Raw genomic sequence first — 23,666 nt, forward strand, 5'->3', positions numbered from 1 at the left:
CACAACATTGATACAGCAAATCTGTGTTTATCTTCAAGAATGGTACAAGGACCTGAAAATAACACCAGTAAGACGCCCTGAGGGCGAGAAGTGACCTCGCATCCGCCTGGGTGACGGCAGACTGCTGGCCGAGTGCTGGCGCTTTGGCATGGGGGGTCAAATCAACATATGGAATGAATTCTGTATGGCCATATATGGAGTGTGTTTGAGTGTACAGGGTTTGATGAGGTCAGATCAACATATGGAATGACAGAACAGGTCAGCTCCATATGGAGATCGAAGGGTGGCAGCGGGGGCAGTGTCTTGAGTGTACAGGGTTTGATGAGGTCTGGCCATATACAGTATGAAGCGTGTCTTGAGTGTAAAGGGTTTGATGAGGTCAGATCAACATAATGGAATGTCAGAACAGGTCAGCTCCATGGAGATCTAAGGGTGGCAGCGGGGGCAGTGTCTTGAGTGTACAGGGTTTGATGAGGGCCCAGGTAGGGCCGGGCCTTAATTTTCGGGCCTGTTGAGAACTCTAGTATTCACCGATTACCGGCGGGGCTGCACTAATGACTTTGGGGCAGGCCTGTCTATAGAGTTTGAATAGACAGGTTATCAGTCAAAAGGGAGACATCGAAGAGGAAGGACGGGTGGGGACGGATCAACATATGGAATGTCAGAACAGGTCAGCTCCATATTGGTGATCTAAGGGTTTGAGGTTTGACATCAGATGTAGAGTTGCTGGTCAGCTCCATATACAGGTATATGCACATCTAGGTGATGATCCAGTCTTCTCCATGTATGGCTATCCAGGGTTTGATGAGGTCAGTGTCGCGATCTTCATATATGGAGACGGCCATATATGGAGCGTGTCACGAGGCGTGAGGGACTGACGACCATATATGGTGGCGTGACGTGTCACGAGGCGTGACGGACTGACGGCCATATATGGTGGCGTGATGGTGTCACTTACGGACTGACAGGTTTTGCAGGTTTTCATAGTAATCTCATCTGTGACATACGGTCGCAATTAATGAATACATTTAAAAGCCTCAAAGATTATACTATGAACGAACAAACAGATTCATAAATGATATTAATTAATTAAGTAATTAGCAAATTATACTCTTTGTGTATAGAAAATATGTATGGTAAATATTAGGGGCATGGTTCCGCAGTCGGTAGTGGTGTCGCCTCACAGTTAGAAGGTCTTGGTTTCGATTCCCGCTGGGGGTGATGGGGGCGTGTTCTCTCCTCTGCGTCATCAATGCCCATACCCTAGTTGGGGTTGGCACTCTCACAAAAAACATGCTGTAATCCTATAATTTAGTAATCTATACTTCCTCTCCTGATGGAGTTGAAAGGACTGTTTGGAATAACAGTGGATGTCTTCCAACCACCTTAAGCTGAACCCAGACAAGACTGAGCTTCTCTTCTTCCTGTAGGTTTACACTCTATATTATAGAGTGGATTAGTTTTAATCGCAGTAAAGTTTACTGCGATTAAAACTAATCCTGCTTCGTATTATCGGAAAGTGCGCTTTGTTTGGCAGGTGTGAAGGCTCATTCGAATTCTGGTGTGCATCAAACAAACCAATTCGAATTCATCAAAACACAGGGGTTTCTCTTCACTTCAAAGCGCACCAGAGTGTGCATCACCGCAGGTGTGAATGGAATCACATTACATGGGATGAACCAAAGAATGTGCCATTGTGGGATGAAGAAGGTGGTATTTGGCACACGATGAGGAAGGAGATGGCATAATTATGCAGCACAAAGATGTCCCGTCACAGTGGACAGACGTGATCTAATGAAGATATAGAAGCCCATATATCGCAATATGGCCAGACGATCATATATCAAATTCACACAAAGGTTACACACAAAAACAATGCAGTGTACAGGAAATATAGCGACCGAATGAAAGCGATTTGGTTCCATCGCACATTTGCACAATGTTGCATGTCGCCTAAAGGTAAAGAGTTTGCGCTCGTAGTACAGACGTGGAACCCTGATGGCTCCGCTGATCTGGAGTCAGATAAAAGTGGTAGGTTTGTTTGCATATATAGACAGTACTCCTATTAACACACACACACACACGCAAATTAAAAAATGCAAGTATGATTCACAACTTCACCCCCCAATCGCACCGAGTCTAATGAAGTACAGGTCTGAATGCGACCTAAATTTAACCCTAACTCTAACCCTAAACTCATTCTTAACCATGGCCACGTACAGTAAGTCCTCTAACCTGATATAATTCTTAACCGGCCACATGAGTCCCCTAACCTGATATAATTCTTAACTGGCCACAGAAGTCCCCTAACCTGATATCCTTAACCGGCCACGTACGTCAGTTTCACTTCCGTGTTTCCTAACCGCAGCCAGTAGGCTCCCAATATACATGCAGTAGGTCGATAAGATCGTCTTAATAAGAAACCTACTGGTGATTATTGGTTGATAACATTCAAAGTGGGTGGTGGGCAGGTACTTTACAACTCTGCCACCCGAGGGCGCAGATTAATCCTTTCTAATACGTGTCATTACTCACTCAGCAACCTTGATGTGTACTAAAATAATACTGATCTAATGTATTTCAAATCCATGGTTGAAGAAATTACACGGGTGGTTATTCTATTGTAGATTGTAGGCAAAAACCACACAGGCAAATATTTGAGGTTTACAGAGGTTTGAGTGTTGGACAATGAATTCCCATTTCTACCATGAGCCTAAGTATTAGGTAATGTAACTGTGACTTAAGGCAAAATATGCACACAAAGGTCCATCTAGAAAGGTGTTAAAGCCTCTCATAACAAAAGCAGTGGCTAAAGGTATGAATAAATTGCAACACATGTTTGTCCTTCTGGCTATGAATTATGTAAGAGCGACCTGTCAACCCTGCTTTGTCGCAGCACAGACCTTCAGCGTACACAGCACTCATTTACAGACCAGGGGGATCGTGTGACAGCAAAGTCACATATATTTTTAATGATCTGTTATCTCGGTGAAATTGCACCAGCCCTTTGGCAGGGAGCATGGCTGTACAGTACCTTGGCAAAAGGCACATACAGTTCACTAGGGCTAGGCCTATATGCTGGGGAGAAACACTTAAGAGGGAAGAAGGAAGGGAAGAAGTGGGTATTGTAAAGACTGAGAAGACTAGAGGAGGAAGCTGAAAGATAGAGGATACAAGAAATCTGATTGCTGATAGTAATATTAAAAACATTTACCTGAATTAATAATTTAGCAGCAATACAATATATAAATATCCACCAACTCAATTCATACTGGGCGGCGGTGGCTCAGGGGTAGAGTGCCTGGATGGGAACCGCAAGGTTGCCGGTTCGAACCCGGGCTCCCCCAGAGTTACTGTCGAATTGTCCTTGAGCAAGACACTGAACCCCTAATTGCTCCCGATGTGCTAGTTGGTGCCTTGCATGGTTTCCGCTGCCATCGGTGTATGAATGTGTGTGTGAATGGGTGAATGTAATGCACAATCTATGTAAAGCGCCTTGGATAAAGGCGCTATATAAATGCACCATTTACCATACTTCACTCAAATCTCTCTCTCTCTCTCTCTCTCTCTCTCTCTAGACATAGACAGGGTTATGTCTGATGGACTGGGTGAATGTATGTTTACCATTCACTCAAATCAGACCAATCTTTATAAAGACACAACTTTGGAAATACCTCTGCATCCCTGTGTTGAAAACTCATTCCGTGCCAGTAAGGGTCCAGAGCAGAGTTCATGGATCTTATTAGGTTGCCAGCATTGGCTGTAGCGTAAAGCACTCAGGCAGACAGGCAGGAGAATGGCTATTGCGTGGGATGCAGGAAGTCATGCCAGTGTGGCCTGAGGCACAATCTTACTCTCCACTGAACATCATCACTGACGAGCCAACAATCAGCCCCTGGGGTCAGCTTTTTCATAATCACTCTCAGCGGCACCCCGTCTCGTTCTTGCTCCTGTTCTTGCACTCAGTATATCTCACTCATTATCTCTCTAACTCCAAGTTATTCTTTCTCTGAACTTCAAACTGAGAACTATCCACGAGCACGCACACACGCACACACACACACACACACACACACATGCACACGCACACACACACACACACACACACACACACACACACACACACACACACACACACACACACACACACACACACACACACACACACTCACTCTACTAATTTTAGTATTTATGTCCTCAAAATTTCAGGATGTAATTGACACATACATATGCCGAAATATGGGCATATTTGGGCATAATTGTGTCCTCAAAATATGAGGACGATATTTGAGGGTGGAATGCGTCCGCAGATATTGCATGCTGTGATTGGCTGGAGGGTGTGTCATTCTGTGCTGTGATTGGCTGAGCATTGCATCGATGAGAGAGGGAGCCGAGAGAGAGGGGGGAGAGGGGGGGGGGGGGAGAGGTAGGATTGGGTATGTCATCCCGAACAGGTATGGAACAGGTATGGACTAGTAACTAAAATTATTTAACGGGTACTGTCTCCTTTTAAGGGAAATGATTACATAATGCTGTGAAGCTATAAAAAGCCCAGGTAACTATATTCCATATAACTGCATGCAGACTTCATTATAATACTAAGTATTGGCCCCACTTGAACTAATGTTGCATACAATATGTGTTATAAACTGAGTTTTACTATTGCATATACAACTTCCAGTTCAGTGAACTCAGCTCCCAGACTGTTATTGCCCTAACAGGTTTTCAGTCTGACAAAGTCACAAAGCGGCTGCCTCGATCATTATTATGTTATAAGAAGAGCAGTAACACCCTCTTTAAGCTTCACTATCACTGACATCATGAGCTATATTCCATTCTGATCTCGATCTGCCAGGCCAACACTTTTCCACTCTTATATCAATTGCTCACAATAAAACAACTTCTAGTCATGGCATTTAAAACCACACTGGTAGTTAGAATATAATATCCAATCCTTCCCATGCTAATGTCATTGTTTTTTCCCCCCAATGATGAATCGCAATATGTGATTAATATCATGCTGTACCAACCCCCACCATACCATTGTTACCATTGCCCTCCAAATTCCTCTCCGGTATACAGTTATTCATTAAGTTTATGTCAGTAATAAGCTTTTGCAGAGAGCCTGACACGTGCACCAGGTGTATAATCTCAAGGAAAGATGAAATGACCTACCTGGGTTGTACCTTAGAGGACAACCTATAGTGAAGTAGGAACACACTGAGGACACTAGCTGGAGCACTCATCCAATGTCATTTCGACTATTCATGCAGATACATGATGTAGTATTTTCTTTTTTTAATCACATGTGTGAAGTGAGGGGCGCTAATATATTAAAGTCTAACTCATGTTGATTAGGTGATGTAATGGTGATGTAAAACAAATGGTGCCAGTACCAAATTGTACTTAAGTACAGTACTTAAGTACAATTTCATGAAGTAAATGTCATTAAGTAAATGTACTTAATTGCATTGCACCACTGGCGGTAGGATGTCTTTGTGGGGCATTGGTCTAGCCTGGCTAATAAGCCAGACTAATATCACACAACACTGTCGCGGTATATCAGTCTGGGCTGGCTCCACTTGGATTTCATTTCCCGGGGAACATTTTCTCTTTGACGCAATTGGTCAGAGCTACTGTCAGTCAAAAGTCTCAAGCATTGAACGTCACTGTACCAAAGCCCGCCTATATTGCATACCGTGTCCCGATTGGTCCGACCTGTTCTCTGCTGTAGGAAAGAGGCGTGCTACTGAGCCTCGCCAGACCGTAATCCGCTGGTAGGCAACTTTTTTTTGCCAACGGCTGATTCGGTCTGGTTTATTAACCAGGCTAGCATTGGTCAGCCCAATGCAGAAAAAGTGAGGTTGTTCATGAGCTTGGTGAATAATTATTTTTACGGAATGCCCACTTGAGATACTTTGGTGACAAGCCATCAGCACAACGCATACCTATTTCAACGCACTAACTTTGCTAAATTAGACTAGAACGCCATGAGTTTGGAGAAAATAAGGTCAGAGCTTCAGTTCTCTTATATCTATTACTTCTCTATGTAAGGCACAGGGAGAGAGAGAGGATGATGGAATTACATCCTAAAACAAATTGACCTTTAAAATAAAATCATTCCATGGCAATATTAGCTAACCCCTTGTGCAGCACTTCGGCATTACCTCCTGCCGCATTGCCATCTTCCTCTCATTCAGAGTTCTCTTCTTATTGAATTTGGTTTGGGGGGAACTTTTGCCCTCGACTAGAAGGAGCGATATGCTGCCATCCTTTACAGCGCTTACCTGGAACTCCCCGTTTCATAAGGCCTTTGTAAACATTGTTTAAGAGAGGTGTTATACGTCCAAATCTAATCTTGCATGGGAAATATCATGGCAGGTTCCTCCTGAGAACAGGAGGTTCGAGAGAGAGAGAGAGAGAGAGAGAGAGAGAGAGAGAGAGAGAGAGAGAGAGAGAGAGAGAGAGAGAGAGAGAGAGAGAGAGAGAGAGAGAGAGAGAGAGAGAGAGAGAGAGAGAGAGAGAGAGAGAGAGAGAGAGAGAGAGAGAGAGAGAGAGAGAGAGAGAGAGAGAGAGAGAGAGAGAGAGAGAGAGAGAGAGAGAGAGTTTTGCTTTGCCAAACCCTTTTACCTTTTAGGAACAACAGAACAAATAACAGGTAACATCCCAATACTTGGTGCAATCATCAGGGGCAGTGCTGTGCTGTGTTTACAAACAGTGCCCAAGGCAAAGGTTGACTGCCACAGATAATTCATCTAAAAAAAGAAGAAAGATACAAAAAGTGGAGCTATTCTTTGAAATATGACTACAACCATTATAGCATAACAAAACATTAAAAAGCAAGCAAGATACACATTGTACCTTAAAGGGGAATATACCACTCATTTTCAACATTGAATCATAATCATCAGTCATTAATATACCTAATATATACCTAATATACCTTAGAGTTCTTGTGTGGAAACAATACATCTGTTTAGCCTAGAACTGGAGGTCTAGAACTTGGGGTCACGTGATCAGTGACATAGGGAAGGTGTACTCTTTGGCCTGCAGAGTAAAATTAGCAGCGCAAATATCATACATATGAGCATGGTCATAAAATGATGGGTCACAAATGAATGTGGAGCTATTTATTCACTGAGCTTATTATTCCATTGTGTCTTTGCGATTAACAATTTGTGATTTATGAAAACAAATGCACATCATACTGCACGTATGCACATACTGTCCAAATGGGTAACAAAACAGCCAAGCAGCTGCAATGTGAATATATGATCACATAAATATTGTGCAGAAAGACAGAAATCAATTTTTGTATGCTAGATGTGGGGATTCAGGCAGAGATAAACTGGCCTGCAGTTGAGCTTCCGCAATGCATATACAGTAATTGTTAGTATACCTGCATTGCTGTGTGCCTGTATTAGATAATTATTCAGAAAACAGTAAGAGCTTGGGTAGTATGCAGTTAATCTATTCATAATATGCATACAATATCATTGTATTTAGGATGTCTGTGAGTGTAACAAGCCTAAGGGCCCTAACTTCCGCCTGGGGTAATGTGGCGCTAGCAAAAGCGCACGTGTTAATCCTATCTTCTGAATGGTGCAGGTGTCCTTTATACGCTTTGTGCCCCCATTGTCTAAATATCAAATGATCATGCGTGGCGCCTATTTAATGCAGAGGGGTGTGTTGGACCTAAAAAGAGGTGTAGTCTGGCGCAACCAGAGTGCACTGCTGCTATTTTATGCCCAGAGCTACATGCAATTTGCACTCTGCAATCAGACCAGCTAAAAGCTGGTTTTGATGCAGAACGCAAATGTGCCCGTAGCTTTTAACAGACTTAGTGCTTGTGACGTAACGCTCCGCCATAAGGAATGTAATTACCTTCCGCTCCTGGCGGATTGATCCGTCAGATAAGCTTTATTATCGCTACCAAACCGGATCGCTGATTTCTATTTTTTCATTATTATTTTGGCTCGGCCTTTCTTTCTTTAGCGATCCTAGACCGGGTTGCGCGGTCCCGTCCACCTCCCATTATACAGGCTGACTAAAAGCTGAATAACTCCTAATCTACGGAGCTCTCCATGGTTTGGATAAAACGTGCAATGTTCGGAGGTCTTTGCTGATTATCCGGTGGTCTAGATCATGAAACATGCGTAAACTAAGAACGTAACAGTGGAATATCTATATAATGAAACTGAAACTATACATATAAACTATACTATACTATATATATATATATATATATATATATATATATATATATATATATATATATATATATATACTATAAAGTGCTATGACTACATAAAATGCAATTCTAGTGCTGTCTACGTAACATGCTATAAGTCTGTATAAAATGCTATCTAAGTCTACATAAAGTGCTATCTAAGCGGCTAGGGCAAGTGCTACGGGCCATGGTGGAGCCTGAAAATGGTGGGTTTTCAGACTACGGCGGAAGATTGGGAGTGAGGCTGCAGTTCTGATTGTAATGGGAAGTGCATTCCATAGTTTTGGAGCCAGAAGGGAGAAGAGTTTGGGACGTGTGGAGCGTTGTCCCGGCCTTTTTTGTGAAGGTACTTCCAGCTTCCCTGCGTTGGCTGATTGTACTGATTGCTGAGTGCACGGGAGGGTTTGTAGGTTTCGATCATACTTGCAAGATATGGGGGAGCCATACCTTTGGTTGCTTTGAATGCCAGCCTCAGAGTTTTGTATTCTGTGCAGGCAGCGACCGAGAGCCAATGGAGGGAGCGGAGAAGGGGGGAGACGTGTGAGAATTTTGGCTGGTTGAATACCAAGCGAGCTGCAGCATTTTGGATCAGTTGGAGAGGCTTAAGTGTACATGCCGGTAGGCCAGTAAGGAGGGAGTTACAAATTAGTCAAGTTTTGACAAGACTGTTGTCTGGATTAGGAGCTGGGCTGACTCCTGGGTGAGGAACGGTCTAATTTGTCGTATGTTATAGAGTACATTTGGAATTTGTCACCCATCCTACACACCCTATAGTATAGGGTAGTAAAGCATCCTGGTGTGAAGGCGACCTTAGTCGGACAACGCGACCAACGCCACATCCGTGGCCACATCCGTGGCAGCGGTGGCCGAACGGATAGCGGCGCGGTCTAGATACCGGAAGGTTCCCAGTTCGAATCAGCCGTCCGACACGTTAAAATTACCACCGCTGAAATGCCCTTGAACAAGGCATCAACCACTACGATGAAATGTGTTCTATGAGCAGGGCCTGGCTGGAAACAAGTTCTTGAGCTTAGCCCAGATACCCTGGGTAAATATAGATTTCATTTCATTTCATTTCATTTCACATCGGACATCTCCATGTTTCCATAAATTATTCCAAAGTTAAAAAATAATCAAGTATATTGATGTTCTTTTTCCTTTTCTTTGTTAGCTTATTTGGAACTTTGCTCTTCTAAAACAAGATGATCATATTTAGTCAATATGTCAATATTTTTCTGGATTACACCCAAGCACACAAGTCATGTACTGTACATCATCCTAATATTATGTCTCTGCTGTGGAGAGAGTCAATATACAAGAGAAGTCAAGGATCAGTGATTAGCCTCCACTGTACATAGTAATTCCAGAGCGCAGAGGACTAGATTGAGCCTCTTATCATGGCCTGTTATCTATCCCAGCTTCTAGATAAATACTTAATTCCAATTGGCTCAAGGGTGGCCGTTTTCGATACAACACTAGCAGAATTCTTATCATCGTTCAGAATGGATGCGCCAGCAAGGTTTTGACTGTTGCATTTCAGCAATAAGTAGATACAAAATGTGTAATTAATAAAACTTAATGAAGGTACTCAAACATGGCCATGTCATACAGTAATGACATTTTGCTGCCCATAGAATAATGTGTTAGTTCATTCATCAGGCTAGTTACATCAATACACTTTAGCTAAGTATTAGTGTGTTGAGTTGTGCAGCATTTATTTTATTTGGGAATGGGGTAGGGCCGGCCTTTCATTTTCAGGCCTGATGAGAACTCTAATAGCTGCCTATGGCAAATCCAATGCCTGAATATGAGATTCTCCCCCAAGGGAGGGCTCACTGCTTAGTATACCAAGTATAGGCAATAATAGTATTTTAACGAAGTAAAGAAGTTGTCTGACTATGGTATTCGCACCATAGCAGTGGTTATTATAATGACCTTCACCATCACTACTTGATCATCTTATATATTGTGGCGCGCTAACAAGCTCATAGCGCGCCACCGAGTGGCGCGCTACGAGCTTGTAGGTCTGCTATTTTTGAAAAATCGTGAAAATAAAATTTAAAAATATTTTTTTTTTCTTTTTTTTTTTTTTTTTAAATAATTTGGGGACCCCCTAAAATAATTTGGCGACCCACGGGTTGAGTACCCCTGGCTTAAGGGACCGGCTCCCATGTCACTATGACTCAGCCATAACCATAAGCAGCTAATCACAAATAAGGAGTGTGTTGTCTAACATCAATATGTTGCCATCAGGTGCAAACAAATCAGTCAGCTCCATATACAGTTATGCGCACAAAAGGGGAGTGCTCATGTACTGATGACATCACATCAGTGAACTCCATTTATGGGCATAGAAGAGACGAGGACTGACAGATACAGAGATCTCCAACCTCTATAGTTCTTCAAACTAACCATAAAAAATCACACCCGTGTGAAGTGAGGGGCGCTCTTATCATTATACATAATCTCATGAACAACCTAATTTATGTGATTGGTTAGCCGATTTGCTCGTCTACATATCACGTACATTTGTTTTGCCACAGATTTATGTCATATTTGAGGCACATATGATCTAATTTCTCCTTTCATTGTCAATGGCAAATATGAGACGTGACGGGACAAAAGCTGTCTGTATATAGGTGGGGCTAGCGCCCCTCAAATAGATATCCCCTTGCAGCAGTGAGAACTGGCAAATATCCCCACTTGGAAGAGTTCTGTTGTTTTGGCCTCAGATATTTTGTCTGAATAATATTCAGTGAATAATACTTTAGGTAAAAATGGCACACACAACCCCCCCCCCAAAAAAAAACAAGTGACCCATGTCCAAACAAACTACAAGAGAAAATATTACATTATGAAGAGTTTGAAAGTCTTAGGGGCTGTATGTGTCCACATATTATATAGGCTATATTTTTTTCCATGCATGGTTGAATGGATTGGATACAAAATAAATGTGCAGAGCTTTTTCAAAGCACACAGAGGCTTGCTGTCTACTACTTAGTCATAACAATTCTTTGGTTGTAAAATGAAATCAATGAGCGGTATACCACTTGGATGAGCTCTCCAAAATTTGAACTATTTACTACTTGAGGTGGCCAGGGCACTCTGCCAAAAATAAGAAAATGCTAGCCTTCAAGAACGCTGAAATGTCAGACACCCCGCTGGGAAGAGGAGCGGTCCTAGCATCTATTTACCACATAAAAGTATGACAGGAAAGACACTTGCTGTAGACACAGCCACTTAAAGAGCCATTTGGTGCGGCCAGCATTCTTGGTTCTTGTTGTGTGTTTGGCAGCATATGTCCTTGTTTATGTCAGGAAGAGGGACACTGTCAGTAAAGCCATGGCGATGATGAAGAAGCCAGACCAAAACATTTAAAAATTATTATTATACACCTAAAACAATAATAATCATGGCTGAAAACTAATTAGAAAAAGTGCCCCTCGGGGCACAGGTTTCCACCAGGCCAGGTCAGGTTATTGTGGCCTCCTGGTGGCCCTATAATAGGCCAATGTGAAAAGGGTGCCATTGCTTCTTTGATGGCAATTGGATGATTTGAGGGATTTTGTGAAAAGGGCCAATGTGAAAAGGGTGGGATATATTCGTCGGCCTAGTAGGAAAGTGTGTGCAATATAAATTGCACACACGGACGGACGGACGGACGCACACACGAACAGACAGACGAAGTGGCCATGCCGTTCAGGGCCGCTCAAGTGCCTTCCTCATTTTAAGATATTGCTCGTTTGAGTTGACCCATGAGCCCAGGTACATGAAGTCCTTGACTTTCTTCAGAGCAGTGGCTCCTTTTGTTGTCAGAGGTGGATGTTCTGATGTTCTTTCTTGGCATTTAGCTGAAGGCCAACCTTGGCACACTGTTCAGGAGCTCCTACGGCACACCTTGGCACACCTTGGCACACTGTTCAGGAGCTCCTACTGTTCAAGGCAGAAAGAGCTAGAGAAAGCATTGCTGTAAAGCTGTACAGTATTCTCACTATTTTTAAACCAAATTGTCTAAACTTTGTAAAGTTTAGACACTTTGTAAAGTGCCTAACAAACTGGCACTGCCCCAGACTTAATTAATTACCTTAATTTGTATTTAAACAGTGTTGTTAACAGTTATCTTGTTCTAAATTGTTATTCATCTGTTCTGGCCTTATCAAGTCCTGGCTATAATTGAATGTTATTGTGTAAATGAGAAAACATTATTTTGTCATCTTATTTGTTATTTATCTATTGTACTTCTTTGAAAAGCGTCAGGTGTGATGTGTGATAGGAAAGTATCAGCAAGAACGAAAGGAAAGGGGTAAATGGATGTAGTGCAGGACATTAGTTAGTTGGTGTGAGAGAAGAGGAGGTAGAGGACAGGGTGAGATGGAGGCAGATGATTCGCTGTGGCGACCCCTGAAGGGAAATGCCGAAAGGAAAAGAAGAAGAAGAAGACTTCTTTGAAAAGTTTCATGGCAATCGGACACTGCGTTCATAATTTGTGGCAGTTTGTGCAAAATGGGCCCCCTCCAGCAACATTTGAAAGCCAATCAGAAAGAAAATTGTAAAAGCTGAAAGATACATCATGATCAAATGACCACAAAGATGCTGTTGGGGCAGAGTTTCTTCCTTGGCCTACTGGGAGTGTGCATGTGTACAAAGTAACCATATTTACTCAGATGTCTCTATATTGGGCAAATAGGACTATTTCAGTTTTTGCTCTCATCAAATTGACGACAGATTGATTGAATGAACGAAATGTATTTCGGTGTAGGCTGAAGCCGTAGCTTATATTGTGCCTACCCTTTTTTACTTAATACAAATACTATCATACCTTCTGAGCATTGTGTGGATGGAAATGTGCCCAAAAAAACCTCAGTTTTCTGTCATATGTTTAGTTTGTAAATGAGAGTGCAAAGATGCAGCTGCATCTGTTGCCACAGGACCTGATGTGTTTCACTGCTTTAATCGAATATTATGACTATATGTAAATTTGTCGAACGAGTAGTTGTGTGGGCTATGGAATCTTATGTGATTGCATTAAAACAGTTCCCTGAATCCATTAAAGATCAGAAACCACCGGAGACCACAGAAGCCACAAGTCTCATTGCATTCTTCAAAACATATCTATGGTTTCAGATGAAAAGAAAATGAGATTGCCATCACATGTGATTATGATCAACCAGTAATTGTTTGCCTTCGCCTTTTCAATTCCCATTGAGCTACAGTATGAGATAAGCAATAATATCATGATCACATGAAGCACAAAGAAAACATGAAAATTAGATTGGAGAGGCCAGATCCCTCTGGCAGAATTCAAGGTGAAGCATACAGTATACAGTACATGTATATAGTATGCATAAATACAGACACAAAATCTGACACCCTCTGTCATTCGAAAGTACGTAACATTATTCTACCACTTCTACTGCCAGAGGACAAAAGATTCATCATAGTCTTGCATAAATTAGGTTACAAGTTTACGATGATTTATTGACTTAATAGCTGGACGTGATTACAACAGAGGAGCAGATTGAAGTCATGCTCGGATAGTTTTGGATTAGAGAGAGAAATGAGCCACACTCCCCTGTGTGTGTGTGTGTGTGTGTGTGTGTGTGTGTGTGTGTGTGTGTGTGTGTGTGTGTGTGTGTGTGTGTGTGTGTGTGTGTGTGTGTGTGTGTGTGTGTGTGTGTGTGTGTGTGTGTGTGTGTGTGTGTGTGTGTGTGTGTGTGTGTGTGTGTGTGTGTGTGCGCTATGAAGTACAACCTATTCTACATAACAGAATCCCTGCTTAGTTGGTATACTAAGCAGTGAGCCCTCCCTTGGGGGAGAAGCATCTCATATTCAGGCATTGAATTCGCCATATGCAGCTATTATCAACAGAAACAGAGAAAATCTGTCCATTCTGTGTGTGCAATCGTATGATTCCTGTGCGTGCGTACGCGTGAGCACACACACACACACACACACACACACACACACACACACACACACACACACACACACACACACACACACACACACACACACACACACACACACACACACACACACACACACTTACACTCACACTGTTGGTTTTGTTTTGTCAAAGTTCCCTGGCTGTCATTTCCCTTTGACTGCTGTTGGTGTTTGATCTATTTCATGTCACACTGAACAAGTAGTGAGTCACCTTTATTATAAAACTTGTTACATTCCCATTCCACTCTCTCCATTTCTCCTTTTTTTTCCTCTGTGCCTATTCTACCTACCTCGCATCTCTTTGAAAGTTCCATAGCTGGTATATTGGGAATATATTAACCAGGGAAATTCTAAACTGCCACAGAGTGAGGATGACAGGTAGCTCTTACATAATTCATAGCCAGCAGGACAAACATATGTTGCCATTTTGTGTTTGTGTTACCAATGTCTTAAACACCTCTTCAAATGGGCCTCCTGTGTATTTTGCCTCAAGGTGCCTGTAGCGAATGCAGTGGCTCCAGGCAAAACCCGTTTTCAGGTCCATTAGGAGTGTGCCGACTGCCGAATGGTGTCCACTCTTCACAGCATGCCCTATTAAGAGTTGCTGTTCACCAGTTGGAGTTAATTATTTATTTATTTTTTAGCTTTTCTTTTTTAAAGGTTCTTTCGTCGTGCTCCTGATACTGAACCCAACCAGGATGTGTTTTTCATGTTCTAGCTTGAAAGAAAACTGTGAATTATTTGTATAAATCTGACGGTGACAATGGTGAACCACAAAATCCTCTGTGTTAATTCAACTTTGAGAATGCATGTAGGCCTACTGTATGGACCCGTAATAGAACACAAACCACTCCATGTTATTATGTGTGACATGTAATAACATAATAATAAGATACAACGTCAAGATTGCTTTACCATCATCTATTCTAGACGAATTTGGTCACGTTTGCTACTATATAGATAGTGGATAAAGAACACTTCATGAAACATTACTCTGTAATGTTTCATGAAGAAGTGCCTACTGTAGAGTTCCGCTGTTAAGCAAGGATATTTTTCACAGATTAAACCCACTTGTCACCATGGGGAGTAGTGGTACTATCTCATACTAATATCCTCTCTGTGCCATGCATACGTCTTCATCAGGTGAGAGTGGAGAGAATACTGAGATGAAGGGACATACAGAGCGAGCGAGATAGCAATAAGGGAGAGCGTTGCGGCAAAGAGGAATGTTTAGCTCCTATACAATGCCTGCGCACTAAGAGGGTGAGATCGAGGCTGGAATCTGCTTCAAAAGAGCACACGCACGCACGCACGCACGCACGCACGCACGCGCGCGCACACAAACACACACAAACACATGCACACCACAGACCCGGTGATGCAATCGGTCATGTCCGTTCATTTGGTAGCATAGAGATCAGATTACATTCAAGGGCATGTACACCCCGATATAATCAGGAGAAGTTAATTGGAAATATTCATGTGGGACCTTTTTATTTTTTTTAAATAATTTACGTTCATTGTCATAGGTTCTTAATCTTGTAGATTGAATTATTATTCTCGTGATAAACAAAACGGTTGTCATTTTACATGAAATAAATAATAATTAAATTAAAAGTTGGAGCCTTTAAGAGATATGGAGATATGGAGATGGAAAAGTATCATGATTACTTAATTTCAGTTTCACTTGTGTTCTGCATCTAATGTCCTAATGTCTCAAGAACAAATTCCGAGCTGTGCTACTGAATCTGTCGACAGGGGCATTCATAACATGTGTACATTGGGGATCAGTGGAATGAAAACATAAGCGCCCCACCGGAAGAGGAGGGCTGATGGCGGACCAAACGGGCCACCATCCTGTTATCCACATTCTATTGGGCGGCGCCCCCAGAGGCAAATTCAAAGGGAACAAACAGCTGTGTTTAACTTTTTTGCCGATGGGTTCCCAGATTGTAGTGCTCCTACAGTAACAAGGCTGATGGGTTCCCAGATTGTAGTGCTCCTACAGTAACAAGGCCGATGGGTTCCCAGATTGTAGTGCTCCTACAGTAACAAGGCCGATGGGTTCCCAGATTGTAGTGCTCCTACAGTAACAAGGCCGATGGGTTCCCAGATTGTAGTGCTCCTACAGTAACAAGGCCGATGGGTTCCCAGATTGTAGTGCTCCTACAGTAACAAGGCTGATGGGTTCCCAGATTGTAGTGCTCCTACAGTAACAAGGCTGATGGGTTCCCAGATTGTAGTGCTCCTACAGTAACAAGGCTGATGGGTTCCCAGATTGTAGTGCTCCTACAGTAACAAGGCTGATGGGTTCCCAGATTGTAGTGCTCCTACAGTAACAAGGCTGATGGGTTCCCAGATTGTAGTGCTCCTACAGTAACAAGGCTGATGGGTTCCCAGATTGTAGTGCTCCTACAGTAACAAGGCCGATGGGTTCCCAGATTGTAGTGCTCCTACAGTAACAAGGCTGATGGGTTCCCAGATTGTAGTGCTCCTACAGTAACAAGGCCGATGGGTTCCCAGATTGTAGTGCTCCTACAGTAACAAGGCCGATGGGTTCCCAGATTGTAGTGCTCCTACAGTAACAAGGCTGATGGGTTCCCAGATTGTAGTGCTCCTAACAAGGCTGACAATAGCCATGGTCAGAATGAACACATTTTAGTAGTTGAACCACCTGAAGGATGATGTTTATGACTGTGTAACACGGTTTAGGATGCTTCTGAAATGGAGGAAGATTCCCTAGCTACAGTATGTGTATAGGCCTTATTCAAGCTTTATGGAAGTCTGTGTACTACTGCCCAAAGGTGCACGTACAGCAGATGTATTCTGTTTTGACTATTTAAGTGCCAAAATTCTGAAAAATCTTACAGATGTTTTGATTCTCCCCCCGTACAGAAAGCCAATTATATTACTCTTCATTGGCAAAATATCAAATTAGATGCACATAATTTGATCTTTTGACAATTTCTCTGTTTCTCCATTTCTCCAGTGCTGTTTGGTCAGTTTGTGGTGTTCCAAACGCTGACCAGTGATGTGGTTGACATCTTCGATGGGCCCTCCACAGAGTCCCCTCTCCTTTCTTCCATATATGGATCCCACTCAGGTAAGACCAAAATGCACTTGAAACACTTGAATCCCTATGTCTTCCGCTCTGACCTTTCACTTAAATGAATACCAGCTCATCGGGAAGACCGGTGTTTTTATTTTTCAGCTCAGATGAATCTGAGCTGATCACAGCTGTTTGCAGCTGCAGTGTGGATATAATGCATAAATAGATTTTCCCTGGGGAAACAAAAATCCAAACAATGCTTTATGCTGTCAAGACATGTTTTTCCCCTGTCCTCTAATCATGATATAATGGAGTATAATAACGATACATAATGGGTTATGATTGCAAATTAATACATTCCTCCAAGATGCCAATTAAAACAACTGAAGCAAAACAAGTGTAATTTGTTTTGTCACACCCTACGTATAACATAGGTCTTGGCAGTTTATAATCTAAATAATTTGCATTCCAGCTATAGCAGTACAGTATTAAAGATCACAAAAATAATTGAATAGATCAAATGTATTGCTAAAACAAGCTTTATCTGCTGTGATAATTTATCACTTGTTTTGTTTGAATGATGCTGTACAGTATGACTTGTTCCAGAAACAGTGCATACTGTATGTACTCGAATCATAATATACACACCATGGTTTTTAACCTAAATCTTTTCTTCTGAAGTACGCCCATGATGTCAAACTCATTGCTTTGCGTCATCAGGTGTAGGTCGGATGACAAGAAACAACTTGCTGGAGTGCAATATCAATAGTTTATTTGCTTATAGGCAACTACACTAATAATGATATCCAAAACTACAGTAATTGTAATTCTCTTGTGTGTTCTCCAATTAGGCGAGACTCTCCCGTTGAGTTCTGGAAACAAGATCACACTTAAGTTTACCACCATAGGACCAGAAACAACCAAAGGATATCACTTTGTTTATCAAGGTAATTTATTTTTCCTTTAATCTTTCTTGAATATATGTCCGTCCCGGTTGACAGTCGCGTCGGGGGCGGGGGGCCCCGTACCCGGCCGCAGCCGGCAAGGCGAAGAGATACACGATTCCACGGCCAATATATACATACACACACACACACACACACACACACATACATACATACATACATACATACATACATACATACATACATACATACATACATAAACATTAAACGCCATTAACAATAAAGAGACAATATGACGTAATGAGGCACATTATGACGTACTGTACATTTTCCCTTCATTGTCAATGGCGTTTACAAAACAAACATTGAACTAAAGACAAACATTAAACCTGTATATAGGATTTTCTAGCGCCCCTTGAAAAAAGCCTTGGCTCATAAAAGGCTGTTCAGTGGTGTGCTATACTGCTATTGACTGTGGTTAGGGATGGCTGAGCAGAACAGGGCAGAGCAGAGGGAAGGAGCCTATCCTATCCTATCCTATCCTATACTGCTATTGACTGTGGTTAGGGATGGCTGAGCAGAACAGGGCAGAGCAGAGGGAAGGAGCCTATCCTATCCTATCCTATACTATACTGCTATTGACTGTGGTTGGGGATGGCTGAGCAGAACAGGGCAGAGCAGAGGGAAGGAGCCTATCACAGCTGACCGGATTGACTGATAACCTGCAAGGAGATTCAGGGGGGCTTAACCATTTCTCTCTGCCTCCTTCCTCTCCCGATATCTATGCCTTTCTCTCTGCCTGCCTGCCTGTTAATTTCTCTCTCTCTGTCTCCCTCCCCCTGACTTCGTCCATCTTCAGCCGTACCCAGGACTAGTGCCTCTCAGTGCAACTCGGTACCTGAGCCTCGGTTCGGCAAACGGCTAGGGAACGACTTTAGCATTGGCACGGTGGTGGTGTTTGAATGCAATCCAGGCTACACGCTGCATGGTTCCAGTGCCATCAGGTGCGAGGCCGTGCCCAACACCTTGGCCCAGTGGAACGGCACTGTGCCCACATGTGTCGGTGAGTGACCTGATTGGTATCCCGCACGCACGCACGCACGCACGCACGCACGCACGCACGCACGTACGCACGCACGCTGGTCTCTTGACATCAGTCATCTTGTCTTTTGGCAAGCATTCATTTCAACTGACAGGAGTGCACATGCATAAATGTACTTGTATACATGCAAGCAGATTCACAAGAGGATTCACCCGGTCATGCACCTGCACACACAATACACATACATTATTAAACATGAGGACCAGCATACTTGCACGTATGCACGCACGCACGCACACACACATGCATGGAGTTGACTTTTCGCCTGGTTATTTTGTTCTGTTGAGTATCAACACAGTATGAATGTGATTGTGAATATAAACTTGCGAGAGAGGTAGACAACATGCATTCAATTATGATGCAATATTTATTCAAAAAGCTGGTCTCTTGCCATCTCTTGCTGGTCTATGTAGTCTTTTGGCGAACATTCATATAAAGTGCACATACTGTAAATATGCTCATGTACATGCAAACAGTTAGTTTCACATGAGGATTCACTCGGGCCACACACCTAGGGCTCCATTTTCGTCACCGCTAAACCCCTTATCCCTAAACTTCTTTGCCTTTTTTTACTATTTTGCAAAACATTTTTCAATAGTTAAAATGGACAGTCTACAAGCTCACAACGTGTCAATGTAGATTGGCTAGTTGAACTATTCAAAAATGTTTTTCAAAATAGTAAAAAAATGCAAAGAAGTTTAGGGATAAGGGATTTAGCGGTGACGAAAATGGAGCCCCTAGTGTATATCACGCACACATCATTAAACGTGAGGACCAGAACGCACGCACGCACGCACGCACGCACGCACGCACGCACGCACGCACGCACGCACGCACGCACGCACGCACGCACGCACGCACGCACGCACGCACGCACACACACACACAGGGATACAGTATGCATGCTACTGTACAGATTTATCAAAGTCAGGTGGTTGTGCCCACCAGTAAATGGCACCAGCCAGTGAACTGTGGGGGCTTCAAGCCAGGGTTCACCTGAGTTCACAGGCAAGTGGAAGGGGAATAGCAGTGGCACTTGTGGTATAATTGCCAAACAGTGATTTTTATCTGGAGATTGAAACTGGCTGAAACATCTCTCATAGCGGCAGTACTCGCTCAGAATAATGAATATAGTTTCATGGCAACTTCAACGGAAAAAAACCCCACTATGCTCAATTACTCAGAGCTTCTTTAATGGAGATGATGTCAGCAGACGGCTGTGTTCCAGTACCTGTGTTTAGAACTTACTTTCCTCGGCTCCTTGCCCAGGTATGATTGACCTGGCTTGCTCTTGTTCTGTTTTGTATGCTTAAATCAGGAGCTGTTGGATCACAACTTTTTTTGGCTATGTTAAATTAAAAAAAATAAGAAAAGGCCGCACACACGTAGCCACGATGCTGTATATTTAATGAAAATAAACCAACGTTTCGACATTTCGGCCTTCTTCAGGGAATGAAGAAGGCCGAAAGGTTGAAACGTTGGTTTCTTTTCAATAAATATACAGCATCGTGGCTACGTGTGTGCGGCCTTTTCTTATTTTTACTTATTTACTGCCTTAGGCCAGCACCTCACCAATACTGGTGTGCGCCCTTTCCTGCTTTCTCTACCTGTTTTGGCTATGTTGCCAGATGACTACATGAAAGTGTTCAGTTCACATGAATATGGTCAAAATCAATTAGCATTGAATGGTATTTTCATGTAATTTACTTAATGCCAAGGATACTTTTACAAAATAGGTATTTGTATTAATATAATGAACACAATTTCCCTGCAAATCGTACAACATGGAAATATTCATTAATTTGTCCTTGGGTGAGCCCGTAGTATATTTATTGCGGTTCTTTTCCTGTCCAACTGAGACTCAGCTGAATGCTTTCAGAGTCCTGTACTACCATGATTCATTCCTACTCATTATGATACAACACAGACAACCCACACAAAATACTGTAAAATACCCGGAGGTAACAATGTGCTTAGGTTTGCTGTTCTGAGAACTCAAAGTCGCTTTACAAAACAGAACACAAATAAAAACAACTTTATTTGAAAAAATATCCAGTAGAAATAAAAGACACGTCATCTTTTATTTGGTTCTCCTCGGGTGTTGCGTTCTGAAAATAGCAGATCTACAAACTCACAACATGTTGCTCTGCAACACGTTGTGAGCTTGTAGGTCTGCTATTTTCAGCATGCAACCAAGTGTAAAATCTGCCATTATGTCATGATGCTATCAAGGCCTACAAAAAATATTTTTTTGTTGACAAACTGTATATTTAGTCGACTAAAATTCGACTAAAACTAAAACATTTCAGATGACTAATATATGACTAAAACTAAATTAAATTGTATTCAGAAGACTATCACTAAAACGAAATAAAAATTCCCTGTCAAAATCAACTCATCAACACATCTTTTGGTAACTAACACTCTTTTCCACTGAGTTGGCTCTGTATTATGCATATTTTAAACTATTTGAAGTATTTTCGTAAATTATATAATGGATGGAAGTCAATGGGTCTCTAATGGGGCTGATGCCTTGCCCAAATTTGGAGTTATATACGCCATGGATATGTCATATTGACGACTGACGTCACTCACAGGCTGGTCACATAAATCCTGAGATCCATGTTGGAGCCACGTTGTTCCCATGTAATAAATGATCCACATCATTTTAATGTTTGTAAAGGTCAATAACTGCAAGGTCAATAAGTCAATGAGTAATCATCTTAATAAATATCTCAATATTGACCATAATAGTCGTGATTATGATTTTTGCCATAATCGAGCAGCCGGAGCGGACAACACACCACAAGTTAAAACAAAGTAAACCACACACACTCACTATAATTATCTTCCTCCATATGAACAGTTTAGAAATGACTTAGCACCCGTTTTAACCGTCTGTTTTTGTCCCATATGGAGATCTCTGTATCATTTTTTACAATGACGTTATTTTTCAGAAAGGAAGCCATTGAGGGTTAAAATGGGTCTTAATGCTTCCAAATCGAGTAGAATTATTAATGTCCATGACAAAGTGTCCATGACAAAGAAAATATATGATGTGGAGACAATAAAGACTATTATTATCATTATTATTGAAGGTGGTAACAGTCCATTTGCTCAGTACAATATTTCGGGGGCATATTTAGAATGTGTGCAGGCTTGAGTATGTTGAATCTAGTTTCCATTAATGAGGATTTAGTTGACACAATTAAATAAAATGGCGATAGTATCCAGGGCAGACGGCCTGTCACAGCCAGATTTGGGAGAGCAGCAGCTTTGTTGTTGCGTAGAAAGTGGTAAAATGAGACTTTCGTGGTTGTTTTCGTCTCAGATTTAGTCAGACGGAGCGTCACAGTATAACTCCATGGGGACACAAAAGCGACACAAAAGTAGGACCCGGAAGTATCTCTGGAGGGGGCGCTCACGCCACGGCTAAAATACTGAATAGTTGTATACCACCGACTCAAGGCCGGGCACTGCACTCTGTGTGGTGGTGTGGAACATGTGGGGCAAATTTAGGTGGGGCAAACGGTTGAGTTACATTGACTACAGACGTGGTGTGGAACATGTGGGGCAAATTTAGGTGGGTCAAACGGTTGAGTTACATGGACTACAGACGTACACACGCACAGTTGCACACACGCACGTACACTCATACGTACACCCGTACAGAGACGTGGTGCATTTATTGCGACTGCAGCTCGCATTTACTATGAAATCGTGCGTTTTTTGTCCGTCGGTCAGTCAGTCAGTGTATCACTCAAAATCCCCATACATGGGGAAAGCCCCCATATATGGTGCCCAGGTCTTGTGACATCATGTGACATCATCAGTGATGTAGATCCCTGATGTCATAGTAAATGCGAGCTGCTGTCGCAATTAAGCCCATATATGGAGATCCCTGATGTCATCAATATTGGCCAGCAACTCTACATCTGACCTCAAACCCTTAGATCTCCATATATGGACATATGTCAGAACCTGTTCTGAACTTCTGACAATTCCATGTGTCGATCCTTCCCCATCCATCCTTCCTCTTCGATGTCTCCCTTTTGACTGAAACCTATAGCCAAACGCTAGACGGGCCTGTCCCAAAGTTATTATTGCAGCCGTGCCCGGCAGCCGGTGAAAACTAGAATTTTCAACAGGCCTGGATAATAAGGCCCGGCCCTACCTGGGCCCTCATCAAACGCTGTACACTCAAGATATTGCCCCTGCTGCCAGATCTCCATATATGGAGCTGACCTGTTCTGACATTCCATATGTTGATCTGACCTCATCAAACCCTGTACACTCAAGACACGCTCCATATATGGCCAGTACAGAATTCATTCCATATGTTGATCTGACCCCCCATGCAAAAGTGCCAGCGCTCGCGCAGCAGTCTGCTGTCACCCAGGCGGATGCGTGCACGCGACCTCACCCTCAGGCGTC

The 23,666-nt window shown here is 42.5% G+C and overlaps 1 protein-coding gene across 1 annotated transcript in view; it reads left to right on the forward strand.

Moving 5' to 3' along the window:
• Positions 1–23,666, forward strand: part of LOC306924819 (CUB and sushi domain-containing protein 3-like) — a gene marked incomplete at both ends in the record, with an annotated part of 337,974 nt that overhangs the window by 169,099 nt on the left and 145,209 nt on the right. The window contains 3 exons of the mRNA XM_079503471.1: positions 17,166–17,279; positions 18,077–18,172; positions 18,990–19,193. Of these exons, the coding sequence (XP_079359597.1) occupies positions 17,166–17,279; positions 18,077–18,172; positions 18,990–19,193 (414 nt within the window). The remainder of the gene's footprint in view (positions 1–17,165; positions 17,280–18,076; positions 18,173–18,989; positions 19,194–23,666) is intronic.

This window comes from Electrona antarctica (assembly GCF_951216825.1).
Source record: "Electrona antarctica genome assembly, chromosome: 6".
In the NCBI taxonomy this organism is placed as follows: domain Eukaryota; kingdom Metazoa; phylum Chordata; class Actinopteri; order Myctophiformes; family Myctophidae; genus Electrona; species Electrona antarctica.